At 38.5% G+C, this 27,771-nt stretch overlaps 1 protein-coding gene across 3 annotated transcripts in view; it reads right to left on the bottom strand.

The window, feature by feature from the left end:
- Positions 1-27,771, bottom strand: part of ERC1 (ELKS/RAB6-interacting/CAST family member 1) — a 511,631-nt gene that overhangs the window by 120,871 nt on the left and 362,989 nt on the right. For all 3 annotated transcript variants that reach the window (XM_044914971.1, XM_044914972.1, XM_044914973.1), the window contains one exon: positions 14,279-14,423. In XM_044914971.1, the coding sequence (XP_044770906.1) occupies positions 14,279-14,423 (145 nt within the window). The remainder of the gene's footprint in view (positions 1-14,278; positions 14,424-27,771) is intronic.

Here is a 27,771-nt window from a genome sequence, read left to right as displayed (position 1 = left end):
ATACTTTCATAAAATAAGCAAATTTCTATAGACAGATTTAAACAATCCTTACATACATATGTGTTTTCTTATGCTTTATAATTGCTTCTTTTATTTTATTATTTTTTTAAGATTTTATTTATTTATTTGACAGAGAGAGGGAACACAAGCAGGGGGAGTGGGAGAGGGAGAAGCAGGCTTCCTGCTGAGCAGGGAGCCCGATGCAGGGCTCGATCCCAGGACCCTGGGACCATGACCTGAGCTGAAGGCAGACGCTCAACAACTGAGCCACCCAGGCACCCCTATAATTACTTCTTTTAAAAATATTCCTAATGTCAGCAATTAGCAGATACTATAGCTATAAGAAAACACATTAATTTGTCAAAACATGGAAAATAAAGAACTTTAGACTTCAAAATTCCTTTTATCTATCCATACAATATTATAGATAAGGAAGATAAAACCCAGAGAGGTAAGTTAGACAACTTGTGGCCTGGCTTCATATAAATAACAAACAAAAAATAAATTAGATGCCAATATTTAGATATCAAGAGATTTAAAGGTGAAGAGGGTCAAAAAAACCCAACTTCCAGTTACAGGATAAATAAGTCCTGGGGATGTAATGTACAGCACAGTGGCCATCATTAACAAAACTGTACTGTATATTTGGAAGTTACGGATAGTAGATCTTAGAATTCTCATCATAAGAAAAATGTGTAACCATGTGTGTGATGGATGTTAACTACACTGATTGTGGTAATTATTTCACAGTACATACATATATCAAATTATGCTATACACCTAAAACTAACACAATGTTATATGTCGATTATATCTCAATTAAGAAAAGAGATTTATTACATAAAATTGTGGATTCTATGAAGAAAAAATGGATGCTTGCATAACATGAGGCTCACATCGTGCATGGTCCCAAGTTGGAAGTAAAACGCTGAAAGCATGTGGCCTCTAGTTAATCACAGTCTCTCTCTCTTACTGTTTTACACACTTCACTCACTTCTTTAACCTCTGATATATGCCTGGCTCATTCAGCCCCAGGGTTAGGTGCTATAAGGTATTTGAAAGCACTTTGTAAACTGTGAACTGTGCATGTTAGTTGATGGTGTTATTACTGCTTAAGATTATACACTTAGTTATCAAAAGAGTTGAAGCTAGAGCTCAGGTCTCTTGACACTCAGTTTCGTGCTATTTCTACCGTACCATTACAGAATGGGAATTCCTATATCTGAAGAAACAGCCATGCCCAATGAGAATAATTTGGCTTGGAATAAATAAAATTAATAGCTGTAGTATAATCAGTGAATAATTTCTCTTTTTCTTTCTTCCCCCACTCTCATGTTTCAACTTCTACCCAAAGGAGGATGAATGTGTAAATGAAAAAAGGCATAGAATGATTTTGCTAAGGAAAAAAAAACAAAATAAACAAACAAACAACAACGCAAACCAGATTTCATGGCTAGGAAATTCCAAACTACAAAGATGAGTCTTGAAGTGAAGATTAAAGTAGAGATTAAGATGAGGAAGTAGAAGGCAATTCCAGAGGTGAGGACAGTGAATGGGAAATGCTTTGCATCCAGTTCCTTTCAAATAAATCTGGATACTATCAGCAGGAAAAATCTAGCTGATCTTTATATTTGTAGTGGTTTAAAGAAAGAAATACATATACTGAATACTTAATACATTAAAATCCAGACTTGAAGGGAGATAGGATAATTAAAAAGAGATTAACATTTTTTAAAAGATTTTATTTATTTATTTGAGAGAGAGAGCAGAGTGAGAGAGCACATGAGTGGGGATGAGGGGCAGAGGGAGAGAGAGAAGCAGGCTCCCTGCTGAGCGGGGGGAGGGGAGTGGAGGGCCCCACAGGGCTTGATCCCAGGACCCCAGGATCATGACCTAAGCTGCTTAACCAACTGAGCCACTGAGATTAACATTTTTATCTGATCAAGTCAATAAGGGCTGTTGAATCATTAAATACTGATTGAACTGCAATCTTCTATTCTGGCAACTTCTGAATATTATGTGTTTAGCTAGACAGATGGTTTCCACTTTCTGTGATCACAAAGTAACAGTCACTTGCAGGAGACAATGGGAGACCGGAGAGCTGAGAGGTGGATATGTGTATACGGCAAATAAAGGAGGAAGCAGGCCCAGTCAAGTGCAACATCAAGGGGTGTGCCTGCACATCTGTCCTCTTGAAGAATGTCTGCTCCGTCAAGCAAAAGATACCTGGCACTATATATTTGTGGTGGACAAATGGATACTTGAATGCTCTCCATTATCAAACTGCCTAGTGAGATGGACAGATGACTACTAAATTTTACTTTCCACCAACAGCTTCTGCAGTACTCAAGCTACATCAACACTTGCTATGCCTATTTTCCCCTTTGTTCATTAACAACTCAGGAGCTCTTTGTAGCTTTACCTTACTAATATTCTCTTTCTAAAGAATGTAACATAGTTTTACTGTTCTCTCTCCAATTTTAGAGGTCACTTTTAAACTAGTGTTAATACTATAATGAATGGGTTTTTTCCAGTGGTTCCAGAATTAGCGACTAGGGACTAAAGCTGGGGGCAAAGAAGAGCTAAACAAGCCATATTTTAAAGAGAGCTTACTAAGAAGTGGCAGAAAAGGGACAACTATCCACCAGTCCAACATGTGAGCACATGCCTTTTTTTGCTTAAGACTGCTGTGGAGGTGATGTTAGGACTGGGAAAGGAATCTTGATGGCACAGGGAATTATATTCAATCACATGAGGGTCCCTGTGTCTGAGCTGAGTGAGAGGGCTCAAACAGAAGTCAATCCTAAATCCTAGTGTATTCAATCCTAAACACTGGGTGAGAGTAAAAGGAAAGGAAAGTGGCATCTCATTCCTGTGTTCGGTACCTACTCAGGCATCAGACTTGTTGATTTACCTTGTGCTTATCTGAGAAGGAAAAAAGACCACTGGAGACAGATGAAGGCTGGACAGAGAAGTACCAAATCTGTAGGCTTATAGATGCTCACTATTTAACAGGCATGGCAAAGATGCGTAAGTTCCCTATGAGGCAAGTGACATTAGAGAAAGCAGCCAGGTTTGTGTCTTTTGGTTACTGCTCTTCCTCAAGGAACTGGGTGTCAGTGTTGGTCAGAGAACTGCGTGAGAGGACTGCAACAATATCTGAGGGCCCCGACACCAAAGGAAGAAATAAACAGGAATGAGAGAGAACAGAACCTGCCCCTTTCCCACTGTAGGCCCTGCTTGTGAGCTGAGGTAGGGAAGGGAAGATGAAACCAGTTCTGCCTTGTTGTCTGATCTGCTTTCTGAGGTCATAAATTTAAACGGTCTTTTTTGGAGTCTAATATGAATATGGGATATTCTTCTGTCTGGATTCTTTTGCTTGGTGTGTTTTTGCGATTCATCCACATTGTTATGTGTGTTTGTAGTTCATTCCTATTTAATGCCAAGCAGTATTTCATTGCATGTATGCACCACAATTTGTTTATTCATTCACTTGTGATAGCCAGCCTTCAACGATCCCTGTCTAAGTTATTCACACAACTGTGTTGTTCCCTCCCGTATCATAGGGGGTTGGTTTATGTGCTCAACAGAATAAAGTTGAAGTGATGGTATGTCACTTCTGAGATTAGACTATAAAAGACATTGTGGCTTCCATCTTCCCTGCTCTCTTGGATCACATGCTCAGGGGAAGCGAGCTGTCATGTACTAAGTAACCTTATAGAGAAGACTTGATGGTGTATACAGAGCCAAGAGTCATATGAGTGAATTTGGAAGTGAATCCCGTAGCTCCAGTCAAGCATTCAGATAACTGTAGACCTAGCCAATAGCCTGACTACAAACTCATAAGGGACCCTGAGTCAGAACAATCAGCTAAGCTGCTCCCAGATTCCTGACACTCAGGAATTATGTGAGATAATGTTTGTGTGTTTTTAAAGATTTTATTTTTAAGTAAGCTCTATACCCATTGTGGGGCTTGAACCTACAACCCTGAGATCAAGAGTCACATGCTCCATTGGCTGAGCCAGCCAGGAGCCCCTAAATGTTTGTTGTTTTAAGATACTAAAGGTCAGGTAATTTTTACGCAGTAATAGATAATAATTTTAGTAACTGCCATGACAAAAACCTAAAATGTGGGAGTGGCTTTGGAATTGGGCAGTGGGTGGAAGCTGGAAGAGCTGGAAAGATTTTGAGGACAGTGTTAGTGAAAATGTAATGTGCCTTGAATAGACTGATAGTAGAGACGTAGGTTTTGAGGAGGCTACGAATGGGGCCCTCAAGAGAAGTGAGCAACATGTGAAGGGGATCCTTGTTTAGTAGTAGCAGAAAGTTCAGCAACAACATTACCAGCTGTAGTGTGGAAGGTCAAAAACTGCACTTGATGAACTGAGTGATTTAGTTAAGGAGACCTCCAGCTAGAGGCCTGAAGGTGTGTCCTGGTTCCTTCTTGCTTCTTTTTTTTTTTTATTTTTTTTTTATTTTTTTTATTTTTAAAGATTTTATTTATTTATTTGAGACAGAAAGCATGTGGTGGGGAGGGTCAGAGGGAGAAGCAGACTCCTCGCTGAGCAAGGAGCCCGATGCGGGACTCGATCCTGGTACTCCAGGATCATGACCTGAGCCGAAGGCAGTTGCTTAACCAACTGAGCCACCCAGGCGCCCCTCCTTCTTGCTTCTTATATGACAGGAAAGAAAAACACTAGTGTGTCCACCCCAAGGACAGCTTAGCTTGATCCTTTTATGTTTATGGGAACTTAACAAATATATATATATTTTTAAAGATTTATTTATTTGACAGAGAGAGACACAGCGAGAGAGGGAACACAAGCAGGGGGAGTGAGAGAGGGAGAAGCAGGATTCCTGCTGAGCAGGGAGCCCGATGTGGGGCTCGATCCCAGGACCCTGGGATCATGACCTGAGCCGAAGGCAGACGCTTAACGACTGAGCCACCCAGGCGCCCCGGAACTTAACAAATATTAAACTTACTGGCAAAACACTTCCATGAAGAATTTCATTCACAAGGAAAAGGCTTTAAATGAATAAGCAGCCTTTGAAATGTCTATTTTCTTGGCTAGTTAAAAGGACTTTTCGTAAAATTTTTTCTGTTTAGGAAAAAAAATGGTAAATCCAAAGTCGTGACCTTCACTAAACTGGGTTCATACTGGTATATTATTAGTATGCCCTCACACTATTTTAGCTCTGTTCAGAAAAAACCTATGCATACTACGGAGAATCAACAGTAAGTTTGGCAAGTAAGAATCCAATTATTTACCATGCTCCAACTTGGTAGTTCTAAACGTTACTCCAATAAGTGGGTCAGGGCCTGGGGCTAAGAATATGAAAACCAAATGTGAGTTGTGTTTGTTCTAATGTATTTGACCTATACTTTCATTTTTCAGAACAAAGTTGAGCCAGTTCTTCCCAAAACTTAGTAAATCTAAGAAACAATCACATTTTTACATACAAAACAATAGATTTACATTCTTTACTCAAAACTATGAGATAGGTAGAGAAAGATACTTCAAACAAAATAAAATGATTTAAGCTTGGCTTACTTAGAATCATTACTGAAACAGAATTTTCTTTCATCGAAACTGTGATAAGAAAAACATATGCACCAAAGTTGGAGTTGGAACAAATGATATTTTGTTGTGCCCTAACTCTCAGTACCAAACAAAAGGAACTTACTGAACTTTCAAAAATTCATTCTCCTTTGGACCATGAATAAGCATGAGAAATTTTAGTCCAAAGGATAATTTATTTGGAAAGTTCCAAGTGCCTGGAGTGGTTATGATAAGTTCCTTTTCAACTATAACCTCATAGTTAGCATATCATGCTAGTATAATAGTAGCCTTCACTGCTATAAGGAGGAAAAGAGAGATGATGGATTTCTCTTTAAAGGTGGGCCAATGGTCAGCCCTATAACATGTGAGAAAAGGGGTCTAAAGTCAAAATAAGAAGGGTGTTAACCTATACACACATTCTGCTCACTATTAACAAGGATGTAAAATAACCCAAAATAAAGGAAGCAAAAGAGAACAAGTCCATATTATAGAATAGGTTGTTTCTGAGTGAGATATGTGGATAGCACATTGTATAGTGTCATTCTCAGTAACCAGGGATGAGGAAGTCTGAGAGAATATATAGATGTGGGTTTATGGATGATTGAAGGTATGCTAAGCTGGACTGTAGTTAAGTGCCAACTCAAAGCATAGGCCAGTTTCCTGGACCTAATCAGAGGTCGTCAAAGTCCTTAGCTCTACCTAATAAAGCAACAAATAACAGTATCATACAAGGTATCATAGATATCATACATAGCTCCTTGCAAGAGACTAAAAAACTTAACTAGAGAGTGGGCAGAACTTAATAAAAGACAAAGTATAATTCACTTCAGATATTTTTCATACTGCACTTATTAAAAATACTTGGAGCAAGACTGAAGCAACCCATTTCCATTAAGAACTTAGAGATTAGGGAAATAAAGTAGTCTTACGAGGGTTAAACAAATAAAATACACATAACACAAGAGAAAACTAAGAAAGTAGATGGTAAGTAACACTTGACTGAACAGTATAGGATCACCTCCAGTACCAATCAGGATCACCTGGGTGTAACTGCAATGAAACAGAACTGGTACAACTGGGAAAGACTGTGAACAGAAAGGTGACATTCAGACTGAACAGTAAAAAGAGTGGTTAGCTGAGAAATGTGCAGATGAACCTGGCCATTAGTATCTGACAGTCAGCTAGCTTCTCCACATGACAGACACCTTTCTGCAGAATATATACCAGGAGATCCTGACACATCACACAGCTCTGTACTTATATACTATATACAGATCTTCTCCAGGAGATCTTAGTTTTTGGGTCGTTTTTTTAAATTTATTTATTTAGAGAGAGAGTGGGAGTGAGTGGGGGGAGGGGCAGAGGGAGAGGGAGAATCTCAAGCAGACTCCTCACTGAGTGTGGAGCCCGACACGGGGCTCCATCCTACAATGCCAAGATCATGACCCAAGCCAAAATCAAGAGTTGGATGCTCAACTGACTGAGTCACCCAGATGCCCCAAGAAGATTTTGGTTCTAATTGATCTTCAAACTTCCTGAACAGAAAGAGGAGAGAGATAATACTCATTTTGTTTGGGAGAAATGAAGCACGGATACATAGCAACTTATCCAAGGTTTTTCTGTATCCACCAAACTATATATATGCATTATTTATGATTCTTCAGGCTCACTCAGCTAGTATACTTAGCTATCCTTAATCTATTTATAATTCTTGTATTTGAGCATTTTGGAAACTGACAATTTGTTCAGAATATATAAAATAAGGACAAATTAAAATGAGTTCAGAGTTCTTACAATGAGAAATTGTGTGACAAATCACTAATAAATATTTTTGCTCAATTTTCTTGTGTAGTATGAAAGAAGTACAACTTCTATGCCAAACTAGATGACCTGAAAATTCTTATGTGACAAAACATCTAGGAATGCCAGATAAAGTAGTTGAATGTGCAATAAAGAGACGTCTCCAAGAGCCATGTTTATTTGCTTACCTTCTATCACCAACACCTAGGGGAGGGCTTGGCATATAGTAAGCACTAAATAATAATTGGTGAATTTACTAAATTAGTTTAGATGAGAGTCTGGAAGGGTCTGTTAACAGTAAAGGGTGTGGGTCAAGGAAGAAGAGATTCCTGGACAGCAGGGGAAATGCTAAGGCTGTCTTGAATTACAGCCGCAGCATTCCAATTAGGAACACCGATAGGATAGTGTATGCTATTTGTGCTAAAGTACGACCTACTCTTTGATACCTATAGTTGATTTGTGCTATTAGCTGATCAGTGGCCTTTATTTTACTTTCTGTGAAATGGAACTACATTATTAATAACCTGTTTTCCTCACAGGAGATATTGTTAGAAAATAATTATAGAATTTTGCAAACACACTAACGGGGAGCAAGACAAACACTCAGCATTACAGAGAGCCAAAGGTGTGTGTGTGCAATAAAAGATGTGAGGCCATCCTGACTTTACAAAGATCTTTTTAAAACTCAACTGATTTTTGATGTCAGTATCCCCACAGAGGAGAGTTCCTGATAGTTGTCTTAACATATCATCAATGAGAGTAGTTCCAGTCCTGGAGGAGAAGGGGAATACAGAAGGTATAAAGAATCACAGGCTTAATGCTGACAATAATTTTCATAAAAAATTATGAATACAAGAAATTAATATTTGAAAAGAAAACGTTAAAGCCTAAAACATTTTCTGTGATATAACTCAAAAGCAGTGATTGATTTAAAAAAAAAAAAAGCAACCAATCAAAATTTGGGGCTTCTCATTATGAGTTAATTGCCTTATCTACTTATTTTACTTAGATCTAATTTAGCATTATCTTATTACAGAAAGTAGAGCATTTGCCTATGGAACTCAAGAGCTTAAAGTTCACAGTGAGTAACATCATCAAGAACTAACTTTCCAGGGTAATCTGTGATTATGAAAAATTAATATTTTAGAGGTGGTTACTTCAGATTATTTTTTAAAAGCATAATGATTTTCTAATTTTTGTTTTATTTTTGTATTTTTAAAAGATTTTATTTATTTATTTGACAGAGAGCTAGAGAGAGAGTATAAGTAGGCAGAGCGGCAGGCAGAGGGAGAAGGAGAAGCAGGCTCCCCGCTGAGCAGAGAGCCGGATGCAGGGGCTCCTGGGATCATGACCTGAGCTGAAGGCAGACGCTTAACCGACTGAGCCACCCAGGCGCCCCTTTTGTTTTTTTAAAAAGAAACTCATCCTGAAAAGCAACTAAATTAATTCAGTCTAAATCTCAAGTGGGTGGTCAGCTAAATATTCTTTAGGAACAATAGTTTTAAACCTGCAGAACCCTGAAACAACTACTCTGACTGCCTGCTCTCGGAAGGAGATTGTAATTGCTCTTTAATTCATGCATGTCACATTCATAGGTGATAAAGGTTCAGGGGGAATTGCTTAGGTGGGCAATTTTCTTAATCCCATGTAAAGGCCAAACAGACTGGCCGCACAGGCTACCTGCTGGATAGTTACAGACTTAGAATATCCCTTCACTATCCGTATATAGGTTGGGGACCCAGGGGACCAAACACTTTATAATCGCTCTGAAGTTGAAAAGTCTCCATATACTCAGGATGGTCAAAGTCTCTGGGAGGCTGGCTCCCAGCTGGTGCTTTTAGGAGTTGTTTGCAGATGGTTCAAAGAAGGCAGAACGTGAAGGCGCACCGTTAGAACAACAGCATGTTTAGTTCTGCTATAGGACTGCCATCTCCAAAGATTTAAAAGAAGCTAAATTATACTTCACTGTAATTTTGTAGCTTCAAGTTCATATCACTTCTTTTAGTAATTTGAAGAACAGGGACAAATCCACCACTTCTTTTTTGTTTCAAGTTCTTCGGAGGCAGAGAGGGGAGCATTTGGAATATAAATAAATACCCTTTCCTATATCTCCGGAGAACAAATGAGTGCCATAAAGACTTGAAATAGCATTGTTTGTATTATTATTTTTTTTAATAAAAAAAAAGATTTTCTTTATTTGACAGAGTGCAACGGAGTATAAGCAGGGGGAGTGGCAGAGGGAGAGGGAGAAGCAGGCTCCCTGTTCTACAGGGAGCCTGACTCGGGGCTCGATCCCAGGACCCCGGAATCATGATCTGAGCCTAAGGCAGATGCTTAACTGATCGGGCCACCCGGGTGCCCCTGCACTGTTTGTATTATTCTAATTCCACTACAACTTTTCTAATTACCAACTGTCTGGAATTTCCACAGAAGATGGTAGGAGTAAGAAGAGAACCAGCTCTCGTCCCACCACTTAGTCCTTGTGGAAGTTTACCCAAGAAATTTAATCTTTTGGGGTCTCAGGTGGTTCATCTACATAATAAAGATATATATATATATATATATATATACAGAACTGTGTTGAGGATTAGATATGATGTATACAAAGCAACTGTGCCCAGCATATTATAGTCAACGGATAAGTGGTAGCCATTTTTGTAGTTATTCTATTTTCACATATTTCTGCAAAGTCATACGAGTCAGGGATAGAAGAGGCATGTATGCAAGTGGAAAGTCACAGAACTAGAGAGTGAGTGAGACAGAACGCATGCTTGGAGTTATAATGTTCTAGTGCTGACAATTTCAGGCAGGTGGGCATTTTAACAATGCTCTTCGATGATGAAAATGTAAGACTTAAGAAAAACATATTAAAATTATTTTTGAAAACGGCTATCTTATAGTTGTATCATTAAAAAAAAACAGGAAGAAAAAAGAAGGATAAAGTGTACCACTTATTCTCCTAATTGCTCTGAGAAATATGTTCTTCCTCACAGGAGTAGAACACAATGTCTAGTTGTAGAATTCTAAATACTACAGTCATATTGAGGGCCGCCTGACTGGCTCAGTCGGTAGCATGTGACTCTTGGTCTCAGGGTTGTAGACTTAGAATAGAGATCACTTAAAAATAAAATCTTAAGAAAAATACTATAGTCCTATTGAAAATTCAACAGTTATTATAGATGACTGAATGAGAGCCATAGCTGTTGAAGTCCCCCCTTTTCTCAAGGTAGCCTGTATCACCCATAGCACAATGCTCACTGTGAAACAGAGATCTCTGAGAGGGAACAGCAGTGGGAGCTTAAGTGCTGTGGGTGTGAGGTAGGTAACATTATCCAAATGTTACAGGTGAGGAACATGAATCTCAGAGAAATAATGTGTCTAACTGGTAAAAGAGACAGCTAGAGGTACAACCTAGGTCTGATTAGCTGCCAGGCTGTTAACTAGGAAGAGAGACATTCATTTTCCATGAATACAATATTTGACACACAGTAGATACTCAAAGAATCTGAAATGAATGGGCAAATAAATCATGTAATGCAGGGATGATTTGCTTAGGTTGTCAGCAGGAAAAGATGGGAAGGCTCCCTTCTACAGAATGGTTTTGCCAAATGTTTAGAACAACTAGTATTTTAAGCACTATACTGTGAGCTTCTTTTTTAAGGCAAGTACTGTCTCTTTCTATCCCTCATGCCTAGACCATGCTGGAACAAAGGAATATATTGTCTGACATTTCATCCTAATGCAGAGGATTCTACAATCATAGCTGTAAATGAGATTGTCTAGATTTGAACCAAATCAGTTTAAGTTTGTAGCCTTTCCTCTTCTAATGTTATAGTTGACCTTTAAAAAACAGGAAAAAAACCAAACCAAACCAAACCATGCAGCTTGTCTTGAAAAGCCCAATCTGCCCATGACACATTCTGTATAGAGCACACGGGGGCAGAGCCAGACTTCACAGTAACAGCAAATACAATATGAGGTTGTAAAATCCCCGAGGCGAAAAGAAGAAAATAATGCTGAGAGAAAGGCCATCTTGTGACAGCTGCTGTGGCTAAACAGACTGTGTTCAAGCTTTCCAGGGTTCCATGTGAGTTTACATTAAATCCAGCGTGGGTGCTTGACAATCACAGCGGGGGCTTCTTCATGACTTATAATCCGAACACACTGGTTGGCACCCACCATAGCACATCTGGAGTTTGTTAGACAACCTTTATTTTTCAGTTTTTTCATTGGCTCCAGCCTCTTCCTCTGATGCAGCCTCTCCAACTGCTGCTTTGCCATGAATGAGTCAAGGAGACAAGCTGCCCTGGGGTGGGTATGCAAATTGGGCCCATTTAAGCGGGTGACCCCCAAATCTGTAAACCCCTTGTTGCTTCACCTCTTTCAAACACTAGGAACTGCACATGAATGCCAAGAGCCCATCAGGCAGTGGCAGCTCCACTTACTGGAAAGCCTGGTCAACGCTGACTGCCTCCTTGGTAGGAAATAGCCTTTAGACTGAGGCACATTCCAGCAATTCAAGGACTAGAAGCTTTAAATTAAAACAATATTGATGCCATATCCTCTTTCCAAAAGGCCTCTTTCTTGTCTAAAAGTTAGTACACACACTTAGAAAAAATTAAAGAATCAAATATCTTTGGCAAGACCAGTTCCTTCTTGCTCACAGCATCCGAGACACTCTGAGAGGGCAGGAATGTGAAACTTTACATGGAAAGCAGACAAAAAACACTGTTGGAAGGACTCCCAAGAACTACATTTATCTTTCTCCTTACATAGATCACATCACTACAGAATATTCAGGGCATATAGTGGGATGGAAAGACATTAAGCTGCTCTTTTTTAAGATTATGAGTTCATAGATTAATAAATATCCTTAACTTTCACCTATTGAAAACAAATAGCCTTGAGAACGAAGTAATCAAAAGCCACTATGAATGAGATACAGTACTCTAGTCTGCTAGACATTTTATTCTGTTTGGTGCCTGAAAGTAGAGGGACCAGGAACCACTTAAATCTTACGTCTATATATTTAGGCCTAACTACTTAGGAGAACTGATATTGCTAAATATACACACCCACAAACTAGTGAACGCTTCTTCAACAGTACCCTCCTTTTTCATGTATCAGCACCTCCCCCACAGCAGTTATACAACTGACAAATATAAACTGTATATATTTAAGGTATACAATGTGATGTTTTAATATATGTATACATCATGAAATCACTATCACAATAAAGCTAATTGACATTTCTATTACTTCACAGTTACCTTTTTTAAGAACACTTAAAATCTACTCTTTGCAAATCTCAAATATACAATAGGATATTAACTATAGTCACCATGATGTATATTAGATCCCCAGAACTTATTCATCTTGCATAACTGAAACTTCGTACTCTTTGACCAACACCTCCCCATCTTCCCCACCTTCCCAGGCCACTGCAACCACTATTCAACTCATATTATCAGCTTCGATAAGCCAAATTTCAGTTTTGAACTACTGGGCAGATGTCTTTAATATTAAGCACATTCTTCCTGTTTTACTTAACAGGTATCCAAATACTAGATGATGTCTTCTTCCTGTGGCAAAATATTTTAGGACACTGGAAAAGATCCTTCTGCTTATAAATGAGCAAAGGATTATTTTTTTACTGGTCATCGACCTATCCTATAGAAAAGGGACATCTTTTGGTATTTATGTGGTTGGCCACATAAATAAACATAAAATCTATTTCTAAGCAGTTTTAATATTGGTCTACAAACAGAAATATCTTTATTGCTTAAATATTGATTCTTGTTAATTGGAACATTAAATATTATGTTAAAAATGCTATCAATTGATGACTGATCCCCCAGAGTAGAAAAGAAGAAATTCCTTCACTTGAAAAACTCTTTCCCAGTCTTATTACTTCAGGTAGAAGAGCAAATCCAGGCAGACACAATGCACAGAAAATGTTACTGAGACTGCAGATGATACCAGAAGACAGGACTTGCGGACACTGCAAATAGTATAGGAATGGTCAGTGAAGAGCATTAAGATAAAGAAGGGGACTTAGATTTTAAAATTCAGCTTTCTCTTCATTCGCAAAGATTTTTTCCCCCAAGTTTTAAAATTGTCATAAGACATATATAACATAAAATTTATCATTTTAATCATTTTTAAGTGTCCATTAAGTACATTTACACTGTTGTCCAACCATTAACAAAAGGGAAATGTTTAGCTTTTATTTTCACAGGTCTTACATAAATATTAAGCATTAAATTTGGGGAGGGATTAGGTTGGAATAAGAAAAGGGCAAAACTTTGCTCTTACCTTCAAAGCTTACTCACCTCTGAGTAGCTAGAAATTGTTTAAGTAAAAATATACTTAGTGCCTTCTATAGTAGGACTTTGGTTGGATGTAAAAAATAAGCCTTTTTCATTTTAAGCGGGCAGAATTTTGCTAATTTCATTCAGCTATGTTAAAAAACCCTCTCATAGGGGTCTTGTAACATCTTCTAAACCAGTGCTTTTACCAAGAACACTCTAATTCCGAGATATAGCCAGAAGATTTGTGAAGAAGATTAAAGTCCCTGCTAATGAAAACTAACTAGAGGCGCGCCTGGGTGGCTCAGTTGGCTAAGCAATGGAACTCTTTGATTTTGGCTCAGGTTGTGATTGCAGGGTTGTGAGACTGAGCCCTGCAAAGGCCTCTGTGCTGGGTGTGGAGCCTGCTTAGGATTCTGTCTGTCCCTTGCCTCCCCTCTCTCCCTCTGGGGGAAAAAAACAAACAACCTAGCTAGATAAAAAGATCAGACGTCTAATATGAGACGCGAGACCTTAAAATATAAGCTGGCAAAGACAAAGGTAGAGAATGGCGTGAGAGCTGGTCTTACTGCCCCTCCACCATGGGCCCTCCCTGGCATTTCATTATACCTGCTGCTTGAGCTGCTGCACCAGACGATCCTTCTCCCGCTTCAGTGCAGCCACTTCCTCTTGGGTCTTTTTCTTAGAGGATGAAAGCTCCAAAAGAGCTATGTTGGCATCTTTTTCACTAATGGCAGCCAGAAGAGCTTCTTGCCTACAAAATAAAGAGAATTCCAGGACTTTCATTTATCCTCAAAACAATCCTTTGAAGTTACTATTATCACCCCCATTTTAAGGGTGATGAAACCAAGGCTCAGAGAGTTTATATAGCTTGCCCAAGCTCACATTTGAAGTAAATGGTGCAGATGGAATCCCACTCAGGTTTCTCTGACTCTAAATGTCTTTATCATGTGTTATACTGACATCTTAATAAAGAGTTCCGATTTATAGTTAGACTCAAAAAGTAAACAAAATTAATGACTTTTTAAAACTAAGAATAAAACTATCACCCACACATTTTACCCATTTAATTCATTCTTTTGATAAGCATTCTGTACCTGCCAGGCAAATTGAGGCATTACTGAAACTGAAAACATTCTTACGTATAGAGTGTGTAACAAATTGTAAACATTAGGAAATAGGATTTAGAAAATCAGCCACCTGTTCTCGGGGCATTCTAAACATCTACAATTCTTTCTCTCATCAATGCAAATAAGTTTCCAGTCGTGGCTTTATTTGGCAATGATTTGTGCACTTTGAAACAATAACTTGAACCTTACAGATTCCTTGTGGTTTAGCTAACTACTTTTTGGTTCACATCCAGAAGGAAAAGAAGGTGGGATTTAGAAGAGGGGTGAACACGAGAAATTTACAAAATAATCTGAACGAAGTTGGTGAACAATTAGTCTCCTCGGCAAAAATGCATTCCTCAATAGCTCATCTATTATTTAAGTCATGTGTAAGAACGCAGATTTGATTTACAGGAACTATTTAAGTGGCCTGAGCTTTTGACCTGAGGAAATGCTGAATCTGAGAATGAACTGCCCAAGTTTAACCTTGCTTCTGTCTTTTGTTAAGATAATTATGCTTCAATAGCAGTCATCTGGAAGAGTTTTAGTTTAGCCACAAACTGGAAGACTATCTTTTGCATATTCTGACAAGGATTTTCTGTTTTCTGGATGGGTAGTTCTGGAGAACTCTGTACAAGCAGTACTAACAAATGGAGGAGAGAGATCAGCTTACATCATGGAAATGAGGATTTGTTTAACCAGTCTTTGTTGTTGGAAGGGAAGAAGATTCTCATTGACCCCAGTGTAATTTTCCACTGTCCCCACACTCTATATAATTCTAAAAAACGGCAGACGGCTTATCCCATGAAGCTTTAGTCAACAGCAAAGGGATAGCAATAGTCTAAATATATCTAATGACCACTTGAAAAAAATATGTTAAGTGGTGAAATGAGCTTAAAGGTGAAGGAGTTCAAGTTGGTCTCGCTATGCACAATTTCCTGCTCATTGCCGTCATCTGTTCCCTTTGGGGAAGCTCAAAGACTGACAAAGCTGGAATGAGAAATGTGTTTTCTCAATAAGGGTGCTGCAGTACTTCTGTGCACCAATAGTCAGAATTACACATTTAGCAGCAGGCAAATAACAGAAGATGAATGAAAGATAAATTACTCTATCCAATCAGATGAAGTAAAGAGCACCTTTGCAAAATGGAAGATACAAAGGTGATGGGATCTGAGTTCCACTCTGTGCTTAAGGAAAGCATCATAATGTGAAATAGTAAAAATTATTCTGTGTTGGTGAAGCATCTTGACTGAATTCCAAATTCTTTTATAAATGATATGGCTGGCCAGCTAGTGTGGTACAGTTAATCTCTGGGGTAAAATGTCACATTCCCAAACTGCAATATGATATAACAGGTGACAATTCAGATTCTAAATTTTAAAATAAAGGATGTAGTACTAGACTCTGAGCCACTGGAATAATGCCTTTCTTACTAAGATATATAATTTTAAGTCTTTTGTTCTTTTTATATAAAATCCAAATAGAAATTTTATTATGTCATTTATGTTATTTTTTATTGAGCATTGATAATATACTACAAACTGCACAGAATCAAACTTCCCCATACCCATCACTCTCAACCTCTAAAAATTCCCTAACAGCTTAACATACCACTGTCTTTTCCATTTTAAAAGTATACTCTTAATAGTGATTTCTACATGTGTATGTGCCTAACAAGGTCAACTGATAGTCAAGAGAATAAAATGTGTTGATTACATACTGCACATATAAACATAAAAACTTTGGTTAATGTCATTATTTTTATGGATATATTAGCTTTTATGTTTTTCTTTTGTTTTTGGAAAGAGAGAGAGTATTGTTCTCTTATCTATAATTTTGGTAAATTTGAAATACACAACTACAGGGGAGAGCAATCTCTTAAAATTTGGAAGATAGGCAAGAATATTAAAGCTAATAAATAGTAACAGCCATCTAATTTTTGGGAATAAGAAAAATTGCTGTTCCCTCAATACATCTGATAGAAAAGACCATATGGTATGGTTGAACTTATGCGGTTAAGTTTTACAGAGAGCACTCGAAAGTGTTGAAACTAAAAAATTTTAAAGAACGCCCTGCTTTTCAGAGGGAATGGAATTCAGAGTGGAAAAAAAAAAGCAAATTACAAAAAAAATCTTATTTTAGTAGCCACTTAACTCTTAATATAATTGGTTCTTTGAAAAAAGAAAGGTATTTTCTGATAAAAGTAATATGCACTCCTGGAATAAAAACTGGAAGATCCAGAAAACTAAAAAGAAGAAAATAAAAATACCAGAAATAGTTCCTTTTTAATCAGAATCAATTGCTTGAGACGTGGAAGTCAGCTATTCTAAGTCTAACATGGCTATTTTAAAGAAAATGAACCTTGATGGGGATTAATAATTGACTTTAAGAGCTTTACTAACTAAAGACTATCTACAGAAAAGGAAGACTTGCTAGTGAAGCACATTCTGACTTCATTTCCCATGAGCCCCTAGGGAGTAATACAAGCACGTATAATGTGAAAGGTAATATATGTATGCCACAAGCCCAGAGCAAAATAAGAACTGCAATGCTCGTCCTGCTAAATTACTCTCCTTGTTCTGTTAATGTCTTTTCCTCATTTAAAAAAAAGAAAAGAAAATGTATACACAGAACCTTTCAAAGTGATTAGTGGCCCCCTACTGCTTGACTAACATGCCATATTACTTGCATAATGAGTAGGTAGTAGCAGAAATCCAACTTTAAGTCATTAAAGAGGTCTTTTCAATCCATCCCTGGTGCTTTAAAGTACATAACAGTTGAACCTGCCCTTTGACCTAAAAATTCTAATAGAATCAAGATGTCTCTAAAAGTACTCTACTGTGTCATTTGAGCTTTAAGAAACAGTAAGACCCCCTCCTCTGTCCCCTTCTCCCTTCTGAGAACATTTAGAAATAGGATGCAAATATCCAAGGCAAATGGAGCTCAAAATCTTTTTCATAATGCCTGAACCTTTGATAACAATACAATATTAGCCTGCTATCACTAGTAAAAAAGAAATATAATCAGTGTTGGAATGATGGTGGTAAACAATTTAAGAGTGAGTCCTAAATATGTGAGTGTTTTTAACAGAAATGACAGACAGAAAAGGGGTATGAATGAAGGGATGCCACCAAGGTTTATTTTTCCCTCTTCCTCTAACTGGGTATTTAAAATTGAATGATTACACAATCATGTTTCATAAATTCCATAATCCTGAAAACATCAGGAGAGAGATCAGAGGAAAGTAAGAATAAGGTCAGTTGCTTTAGATCTATTACTGTCATGACATGTAAGCATAGTTTAATCTACTTCAATTTTAAAATAAACCTGAAATCTAGATTCTCTTATTGATGCCTCCTTGATTCTGATGCCTCCTTTACTTATTATTTAACCATTTAACTATCCAGAGTGAGTAGTAAACTACTGGGATATCTCTCCCACTCTTCCATCTCATTTCCTGAAAAAATCCTTTTGATTATTATTTTCTCTAACTTCACTTACAGAGGGGACTCAGAGAGTAAGGTGGACACTCTACCTTAACTAAGCTCAGTGAAAACCAGCCTGTGGGTGAGCCTACTTGGGCAATCCTGACTGAAATGTCTGATCTTTCAAGCTTTGGCCACCGACTGTCTTATTATCTCTGTTCTAGGTACCCCAAAATATCTTTAACGTAGAATGTCAACACTAAATAAAACTTTTCATCTACCATAATAAATTTTTTTCCATGTTAATTAAAGCACTATATTCCTAGATCCATAGGCTGACAACATCTAAGTAATTTGACTTCTTTGCTCTCCCTAACCAATGTTCACATTTTGTTTGTTCTTCCGAATAGTTTTTAATGAGCCCGTGGCTTTGTATCTGCAAGTTCACTATCATAGTCACTACCATCCTTTTATCATGGGTCTACATCATTTTTTTAAAGATTTTATTTATTTGACAGAGAGAGAGGAGAGAGAGAGAGAGAGCACAAGCAGGGGGAGTGGCAGGCAGAGGGAGAGGGAGAAGCAGACTGCCTACTGAGCAAGGAGCCCCATGCAGGGCTCAATCCCGGGACCCTGGGATCATGACCAGAGCCGAAGGCAGGCACTTAACCAACTGAGCCACCCAGACACCCTGGGTCTATATAATTCTTAAGCCCATTCTGATTTCACCATCCTTCTACAATGTCCTACTCTCCTAATTCACTTTGATCTGGTTTCTTACCACATTAAGTGCTTTGGCTTAATACCTGACCAGCTATAATTTTCAACCGACTTCTTCTTCATTGTCCTCCAAGGATCCTGTATCACTGAGTTACTACTTGTTTTCACTTAGGTTTATGCTACGCTCTCTACCTGAAATCTGTAGCTTTCTCTCCTTTAAAACCTGACTCCTCACCGGACTGCTAATTTTTGTCTATTCAGCATTTCCTTTCAGTACGTTCACAGTTTAAGTGATATTAACAGGCATGTGCTCTGTAAATGTCCTTCTATTCTTCTACACATGCAAGGGTCTGCTTCCTCAACTATATTATGTTTATGGTTTATGTCTTTACAATTTTCTTTTAATGTTTCTATGAGTTTATTGGTTTTTCAATTTATTAGCTTGTTAATTTAAAAATATTTTTAAACTTTTTATTTTTAATTGTGGTAAAATACATATAACATAAAGTTGACCACTTTAACCATTTTTAAGTGTACATTCAGTAGTGTTAAGTATATTCACACTGTTGTGCAACCAATCTCCAGAACTCTATCTCACAAAACTCAAACTGTACCTATTAAAGAACTCCCCATTCTTCCTCCCCCTCCAGCCCTTGGCAACCACCATTTACTTTCTGTCTCTATGAATCTGATTACTCTAGGAACCTCACATAAAGGGAATCACACAGTATTTGTCTTATTGTGTCTGGCTAATGTCACTTAACATAATGTCTTCAAGGTTCATCTGTGTGGTAGCATGTATCAGAATTTCCTTCTTTCTCAAGGCTGAATAATTTCCACTGTATGTATATGCCACACTGTTTATCCATTCATCAGTTGATGGACATTTGGGTTGCTTCCACCTCTGCCTATTGTAAATAATATCCCATCTTTAATTTTTAAAATATATCATTTTCCTTCTAGAGTCTTAATTCATGGCTTTGCATGCCAGAAGCTTACAAATATTAATTTTCTGCACTGCATGTGCCTAAACCACTTACAATTTTTTCTTTTATTTGGTATGAGTTACTCTCTGCATCCTATATACTCTGATATTATTGTTTGTCTTCCTTTTTGCCTAAAGCCTTTGCTTCAAAATAGCTGGAATATAAGCTCCATGAAAGCAGGATCTTCATATGTTTTGTTCACTAATGTATCCCAAGTGCCAAGAACAGTTCCTGGAATGGAGTAGGCACTTCACAAATTTATCTTGAACCAATAGCACCTCCAATACTGACTCCATTTCTATCCAATGCGGTGGTTTGCTTTCCCAACTGTTCCAATGTATTCACTCATTGAAGCTATTCCCTTATTTCATTTTAAGGTTTTTTGTTTTGTTTTGTTTTGTTTTGTTTTTCCCCAATAGCATGGAAGGCTAGAGAGTAGAGAGAGTGGGGAAAAATGTGAAAACATGAAGAAAACCAAGACTGGAAGAGACCACTAACTTTAGCTAATTTATATTTCACTTAAAGAGTTTTGTTTTTCTCTAAGTAGACAGATGACAACTGGAGTCATAGGTTCAATTCTAGATGCTATAATTTAAGAGACAGTGTCAAAGTAGAGCGTATCCAAAGGAACGTGACAGAGTGGGGTTATAAAAGGGCACGTTAATCCAAAAAGATTTATCCATATAATATGATAATTGCTGTCAGAATAGCAGAAAAAGACATTTAATCTGTGTTCCTCTAGAGGGCACAAATGGCATTAAAGGGAGGAAAGTCACAAAGAGATTTCAGTTTATATAATGAACATCTAATGTATTAACTCTTGTTAACAAGTAGAATTGAAAGCCTAAAAACTAGTAGAGCTTTCCATGACTGGGTGTTTAAAGAGATTATCAGAGACACTGTATAAATAGTTTTGTTTCTGAGTTAGTCTATCTTCTTTAACTGTAGTATTTCAATAAAACAAATGAGATGAGACAATAAATGATAACTGCCAATAAATCGCATGGACAGTAGATGTTCAAGTAATACAGTACACAAAGAAATCACCTTGGGTTGAGGATGTGGGACCTGAGAGGGACCTTATTTTGACAGAGATAGTGAGAAAGAGAAAGTGGCAAGTGTAAAAGCACAGGCATATGTGAAGATACACTGCATAACTGGATTCGAGATTTTCTATGGGGAAAGAGAAACTGAAACGGTGGCGTTGGATCAGAGTAGAGATGGTCTGGGAATAGCAGTAAGGAATAAACATAGATTATGAAATCCGTGAGGATTCTGACCCAACCTTGACAAATAGGGGTTACTCAAAATGCTGAATAAAGAATGATTTGATTTTGATAATACGGTAGCATTAAAAGTTCCACAGAAGTAAAGCAAGGGTTTAGAAAAGACTGATTTAGAGGCATAGAGGAGAGATTGGATGCTTCTCAAAGCAGAAAGGTCAGAATGTTACTGCTGGAGATGTATTATGAATAGAATTCTCATATTATAAAAATTATTTTTAAGGAATGAAGAATAAAATGATGCTGTCTGAATTCTGGATTCAAGAGTCACAGGTGGGACTATGAAAAATTGCTATATAATTCAGTGAATATGAAATATAAAAATATATCACATTTATGTATTGATGCTGGAAAGTAACTTTCTTTTTTAAGATTTTATTTATTTATGAAAGAGAGAGAAAGAGCGCGTGCATGTGAGCCTGGGGAGGAGCAGAGGCCTGACGCGGTACCTGATCTCAGGACCCTGAGATCATGACAAGAGCAGAAATCAAGAGTCAGACACTTAACACACTGAGCCACCCAGGCGCCCCTGGAAAATAACTTTCAAATGTCACCAAATACAAACTATCTCAGGGCATTTGATCCAATAATGCATGCTGGGGTCCTGTCTCATATAACCTTCCTGCAGCACAGTAGCAAGGCCTTTGCCCAGAATAATTTGGAACCTTTTCAATCTTCTCTTGCTTTATGTCTATTTCCTGAAATAAGGGAAGAAAACCAATTTATATTAAGAAATGGGTAGAAAAGTTATCCCAATATAGACGGACTTATTTTTCAGAAGTCCTTGAAAAGAATCAAAGTTAACACAATACACGTTCCTCTGGACAGACGCACAGACAACTGCAGGGACCCCTGGGGAGCCAAGTGAAGTTTGGGATACTCTGTGACATCTCAGAGCTCCCTTGAGAGGACCCAGGAGATGGAAGAAAATAGCAGGAATCCTATGAACAGAAAAGTGACCACTTTCTGGAAGGTAGGACATGCAGAGAAGTGAATCCGAGGCGATATTCGGGAAGATAGACGGGGCGGGGGGGGGAGGGAGCCTCCATCAGCCACTACCGGCAAGTGATAGAGCCACGGAGCACAAAATCGGAACTTTTAGAAGTCTGCTCCATTGAGGGACGTCGCCCCAGTGGCTACGCGGGGGGGTGGGGGCTGGGGGTGTGGGGGTTTGGAGGAACTCTCACTGGGACAGTGTGGTCACAGGACCCTCGGGGTCACAGAAAGACCGGGGGTGCCTGAGTGTGGCAGAGCTCCCAGGTATTGGAGCGTGGAATCAGCTGCAAAGACGGAGCTGAAGAGTAGGCTCTCAGGTTGGGGTGGCCATAAACCGATCCACGGCACAGTCGGGCCACTACTCCTCCAGCAGGGACGCAACAAGTGGCAGATCCAGGGAGACTCCCCTTCCTCCCCTGGGAGGTGCGGCATGGGAACGCACTGCAGGAATCTGCTGGGTTTGGAGACTCCAAACGGGGTTGTGTGCCAGAGACAGAAACCCTAGGTCACAGGCTGGGTGAGCACGGAGTGTGGCCAGAGACCGGGAGAGAGGAGTGACTGACTGCTTTTCTATGAGGGCTGACTGAGGAGTGGGGCACTGAGCTCTCAGCTCCTCTGGGGCCAGAGATAGGAAGGCCGCCATTTTCACTCTCAGAAAGCTTTCAGGAAACAAAAGCTACCGAGAACAAACCCGAGCAAATTACTTAGCGTGGCCCCTAGCAAGGGCGGGGCAATTCCACCTGGGGCAAAGACATTTGAGAATCACTGCAACAGGCCCCTCCCCCAGAAGATCAGCAAGAACAGCCAAGAACGGCAAAACCCCAGCGCTAGGGGAATACAGCACATAGAATTCATGGCTTTTCCCCCAGGATTCTTTAGGGTTTCAAAGTTAATTTTGAAAATTTTCTTTATTTTTCTTTTTCTATTTTTTTAGCTGAATTTTTCTTCTTTCCTTTTTCAAACAACACCTTATCAATTCCTTTTTAAAAATCTTTAATTTTCATTTTTACAGTCATATTCTATCCCTTCATTGTATTTAACCTTATTTTTTGTACATGTAAGTTTTTCTTTCTTTACAATTTTGGGATACAGTTTCTTCTAACAGACCAAAATATACCCTAAATATAGCGTATGACATTTTCCTAGTCTCCCGTCTGATTACATTCTCTGTTTTTTTAAATTTTTTTCATTCTTTTTCCAACCAACTTATCAATTCCTCATTTAAAATATTTATTTTTTATTTTATTTATTTTTTAAAGATTTTATTTATTTATTTGACACAGAGATAGAGATAGCGAGAGCAGGAACACAAGCAGGGGGAGTGGGAGAGGGAGAAGCAGGCTTCCCGCTGAGCAGGGAGCCCGATGTGGGACTCGATCCCAGGACCCTGGGATCATGAACCAAGCCGAAGGCAGACACTCAACAATTGAGCCACCCAGACACCCCTTAAAATCTTTTTTAATTTTCATCTTTACAGTCCTATTCCATCCCTTCATCGTATTTACTCTTATTTTTGTATATACGTTTTTCTTTCTTTAAAATTTTGGGAGGCAATTTCTTCTAACAGACCAAAATACACCCAAAATCTAGTGTGTGGCTCTGTTCTATTCACCAGCCTGATCGTATTCTTTTTTATCCCCCTATCTTTCCCCCCTGGTTTTGGGTCTCTTCTGATTTGTTTAGTGTATATTTTCCTGGGGTCTTTGTTACCCTTTTAGCATTTTGTTCTCTTATTCATCTATTCTCCTCTACATAAAATGACAAGACGGAAAAACTCACCTCAAAAAAAAAAGATCAAGAGGCAGTACCGACTGCCAGGGACCTAATCAATACAGACATTAGTAAGATGTCGGAACTAGAGTGCAGAATGACAATTATAAAGATACTAGCTGGGCTGGAAAAAAACAAAGAAGATACCAGAGAATCCCTTTCTGGAGAAATAAAAGAACTAAAATCTAACCAAGTCGAAACCAAAAAGGCTATTAATGAGGTGCAATAAAAAATGGAGGCTCTAACTGCTAGGATAAAGGAGGCAGAAGAGAAATTAGTGATATAGAAGACCAAATGATGGAAAATAAAGAAGCAGAGAAGAAGAGAGATAAACAACTACCGGATCACGAGGAGAGAATTCAAGAGATAAGTGATACCATAAAGCGAAACAACATTAGAATAATTGGGATCCCAGAAGAAGAAGAAAGAGAGAGATGGTCAGAAGGTATATTGGAGCAAATTACAGCAGAGAACTTCCCTAATTTGGGGAAGGAAACAGGCATCAAAATCCAGGAAGCACAGAGAACCTCCCTCAAAATCAATAAAAATAGGTCAACACCCCGACATCTAAGAGTAAAACTCACAAGTCTCAGAGACAAAGAGAAAATCCTGAAAGCAGCTCGGACAAGAGGTCTGTAACCTGCAACAAGTAGAAACATTACATTGGCAGCAGACCTATCCACAGAGACCTGGCAGGCCAGAAAGGACTGGCATGATATATTCAGGGCACTAAATGAGAAAAATATGTATTTCTTTGGTGTTGGTTGTGATCTCTCTTTCATTCATGATTTTGTTGATTTGGGTCATTTCTCTTTTCTTTTTGATAAGTCTGGCCAGGGGTTTATCAATCTTATTAATTCTTTCAAAGAACCAGCTCCTAGTTTCGTTGATTTGTTCTACTGTTCTTTTGGTTTCTATTTCATTGATTTCTGCTCTGATATTTATTATTTCTCTTCTCCTGCTGGGTTTCGGCTTTATTGGCTATTCTTTCTCCAGCTCCTTTAGGTGTAGGGTTAGGTTGTGTATTTGAGACCTTTCTTGTTTCTACATACAAGAATGGCAGCCAAGAATGAAGAATACTATATCCAGCTAGGCTGTCACTGAAAATAGAAGGAGAGAGAAAAAGCTTCCAGGACAAACAAAAACAAAAGGAATTTGCAAACACCAAACCAGCCCTACAAGAAATATTGAAAGGGGTCCTCTAAGCAAAGAGAGGGCCTAAAAGTGACATAGAACAGAAAGGAACACAGACAATATACAGTAACAGTCACCTTGCAGGCAATACAATGGCACTAAATTCATATCTTTCAATAGTTACCCTGAATGTAAATGGGTTAAATGCCCCAATCAAAAGACACAGGATATTAGACTGTATGAAACCAAGACCCATCGATATGCTTTCTGTAAGAGACTCATTTTAGACCCAAAGACACCTCCAGATTTAAAGTGAGAGGACAGAAAACCATTTACCATGCTAATGGACATCAAAAGAAAGCTGGGGTGGCAATACTTATATTAGACAAACTAGATTTTATTTTATTTTTTTTTTAAGATTTATTTATTTATTTGAGAGAGCGAGAATGAGAGAGAGTACATGAGAGGGGGGAGGGTCAGAGGGAGAAGCAGGCTCCTCGCTGAGCAGGGAGCCCGATGCGGGACTCGATCCCAGGACTCCAGGATCATGACCTGAGCCGAAGGCAGTTGCTTAACCAACTGAGCCACCCAGGCGCCCCGACAAACTAGATTTTAAACCAAAGACTATAATAAGAGATGAGGAAGGACACTACATCATATTTAAGGGGTCTATCCAACAAGAAGATCTAACAATTTTAAATATCTATGCTCCTAACATGGGAGCAGCCAATTATATAAACCAATTAATAACAAAATCAAAGAAACACATCAATAATAATACAATAATAGTAGGGGACTTTAACACCCCCCCCTCACTGAAATGGACTGTAAGCAAAAGGTCAACAAGGAAATAAAGGCTTCAGATGACACACTGGACCAGATGGACTTCACAGATATATTCAGAACATTCCATCCCAAAGCAACAGAATACACATTTTTCTCTAGTGCACATGGAACATTCTCCAGAATAGATCACATCCTGGGTCACAAATCAGGTCTCAACCGGTACCAAAAGACTGGGATCATTCCCTGCATATTTTCAGACCACAATGCTTTGAAACTAGAACTCAATCACAAGAGGAAAGTTGGAAAGAACTCAAAAACATGGAGGATAAAGAGCATCTTCCTAAAGAATGAATGGGTCAACCAGGAAATTAAAGAAGATTTAAAAAAATTCACAGAAACAAATGAAAATGAAAATACAACTCTTCAAAATCTCTGGGATACAGCAAAGGCAGTCCTAAGAGGAAAGCATATAGTAACACAAGCCTTTCTCAAGAAACAAGAAAGGTCTGTGGGGTGCCTGGGTGGCTCACTCGTTAATGACCGGCCTTCGGCTCAGGTCATGATCCCAGGGTCATGGGATCAAGCCCTACATCAGGCTCCTGTTCAGCGGGAAGCCTGCTTCTCCCTCTCCCAGTCCCCCTGCTTGTGTTCCCTCTCTCACTGTCTCTCTCTGTCAAATAAATAAATAAAATCTTTAAAAAAAAAAAAGAAAGAAACAAGAAAGGTCTCAAATACACAACCTAACCCTACACCTAAAGGAGCTGGAGAAAGAATAGCCAATAAAGCCAAAACCCAGCAGGAGAAGAGAAATAATAAATATCAGAGCAGAAATCAATGAAACAGAAACCAAAAGAACAGTAGAACAGATCAACAAAACTAGGAGCTGGTTCTTTGAAAGAATTAATAAGATTGATAAACCCCTGGCCAGACTTATCAAAAAAAAAAGAGAAATGACCCAAATCAACAAAATCATGAATGAAAGAGAGATCACAACCAACACCAAAGAAATAAAATTATAAGAACATATTATCAGCAAATTAGATAATCTGGAAGAAATGGATGCATTCCTAGAGATGTATAAACTACCAAAACTGAACCAGGAAGAAACAGAAAAGCTGAACAGACCCATAACCACTAAGGAAATTGAAGCAGTAATCAAAAATCTCCCAACAACCAAGAGCCCAGGGCCAGATGATTTCCCAGGGGAATTCTACCAAACATTTAAAGAATTAATACCTATTCTTCTGAAACTGTTTCAAAAAAATAGAAATGGAAGGAAAACTTCCAAACTCATTTTATGAGGCCAGCATTACCTTGATCCTCAAACCAAAGACCCCATCAAAAAGGAGAACTACAGACCAATATCCCTGATGAACATGGATGCAAGAATTCTCACCAAAATACTAGCCAATAGGATCCAACAGTACATTAAAAGGATTATTCACCACGACCAAGTGGGATTTATTCCCAGGCTGCAAGGGTGGTTCAATATCTGCAAATCAATCAATGTGATACAATACATTAATAAAAGAAAGAACAAGAACCACATGATCCTCTCAATAGATGCAGAAAAAGCATCTGACAAAGTACAGCATCCCTTTTTGATTAAAACTCTTCACAGTGTAGGGATAGAGGGTACATACCTCAGTATCATAAAAGCCATCTATGAAAAACCCACAGCGAACATCATTCTCAATGGGGAAAAACTGAGAGCTTTTCCCTAAGGTCAGGAACGCGGCAGGGATGTCCACTATTACCACTGCTACTCAACATAGTACTAGAAGTCCTAGCCTTAGCAATCAGACAACAAAAAGAAATAAAAGGCATCCGAATCAGCAAAGAAGACGTCAAACTCTCACTCTTTGCAGATGATATGATACTTTATGTGGAAAA

The sequence above is a fragment of the Neomonachus schauinslandi genome, chromosome 5 (genome assembly GCF_002201575.2).
Source record: "Neomonachus schauinslandi chromosome 5, ASM220157v2, whole genome shotgun sequence".
Classification (NCBI taxonomy): Eukaryota; Metazoa; Chordata; class Mammalia; order Carnivora; family Phocidae; genus Neomonachus; species Neomonachus schauinslandi.
Note: the sequence above shows the minus strand (reverse complement) of the source record. Positions and strands in the feature narration are given on the sequence as shown.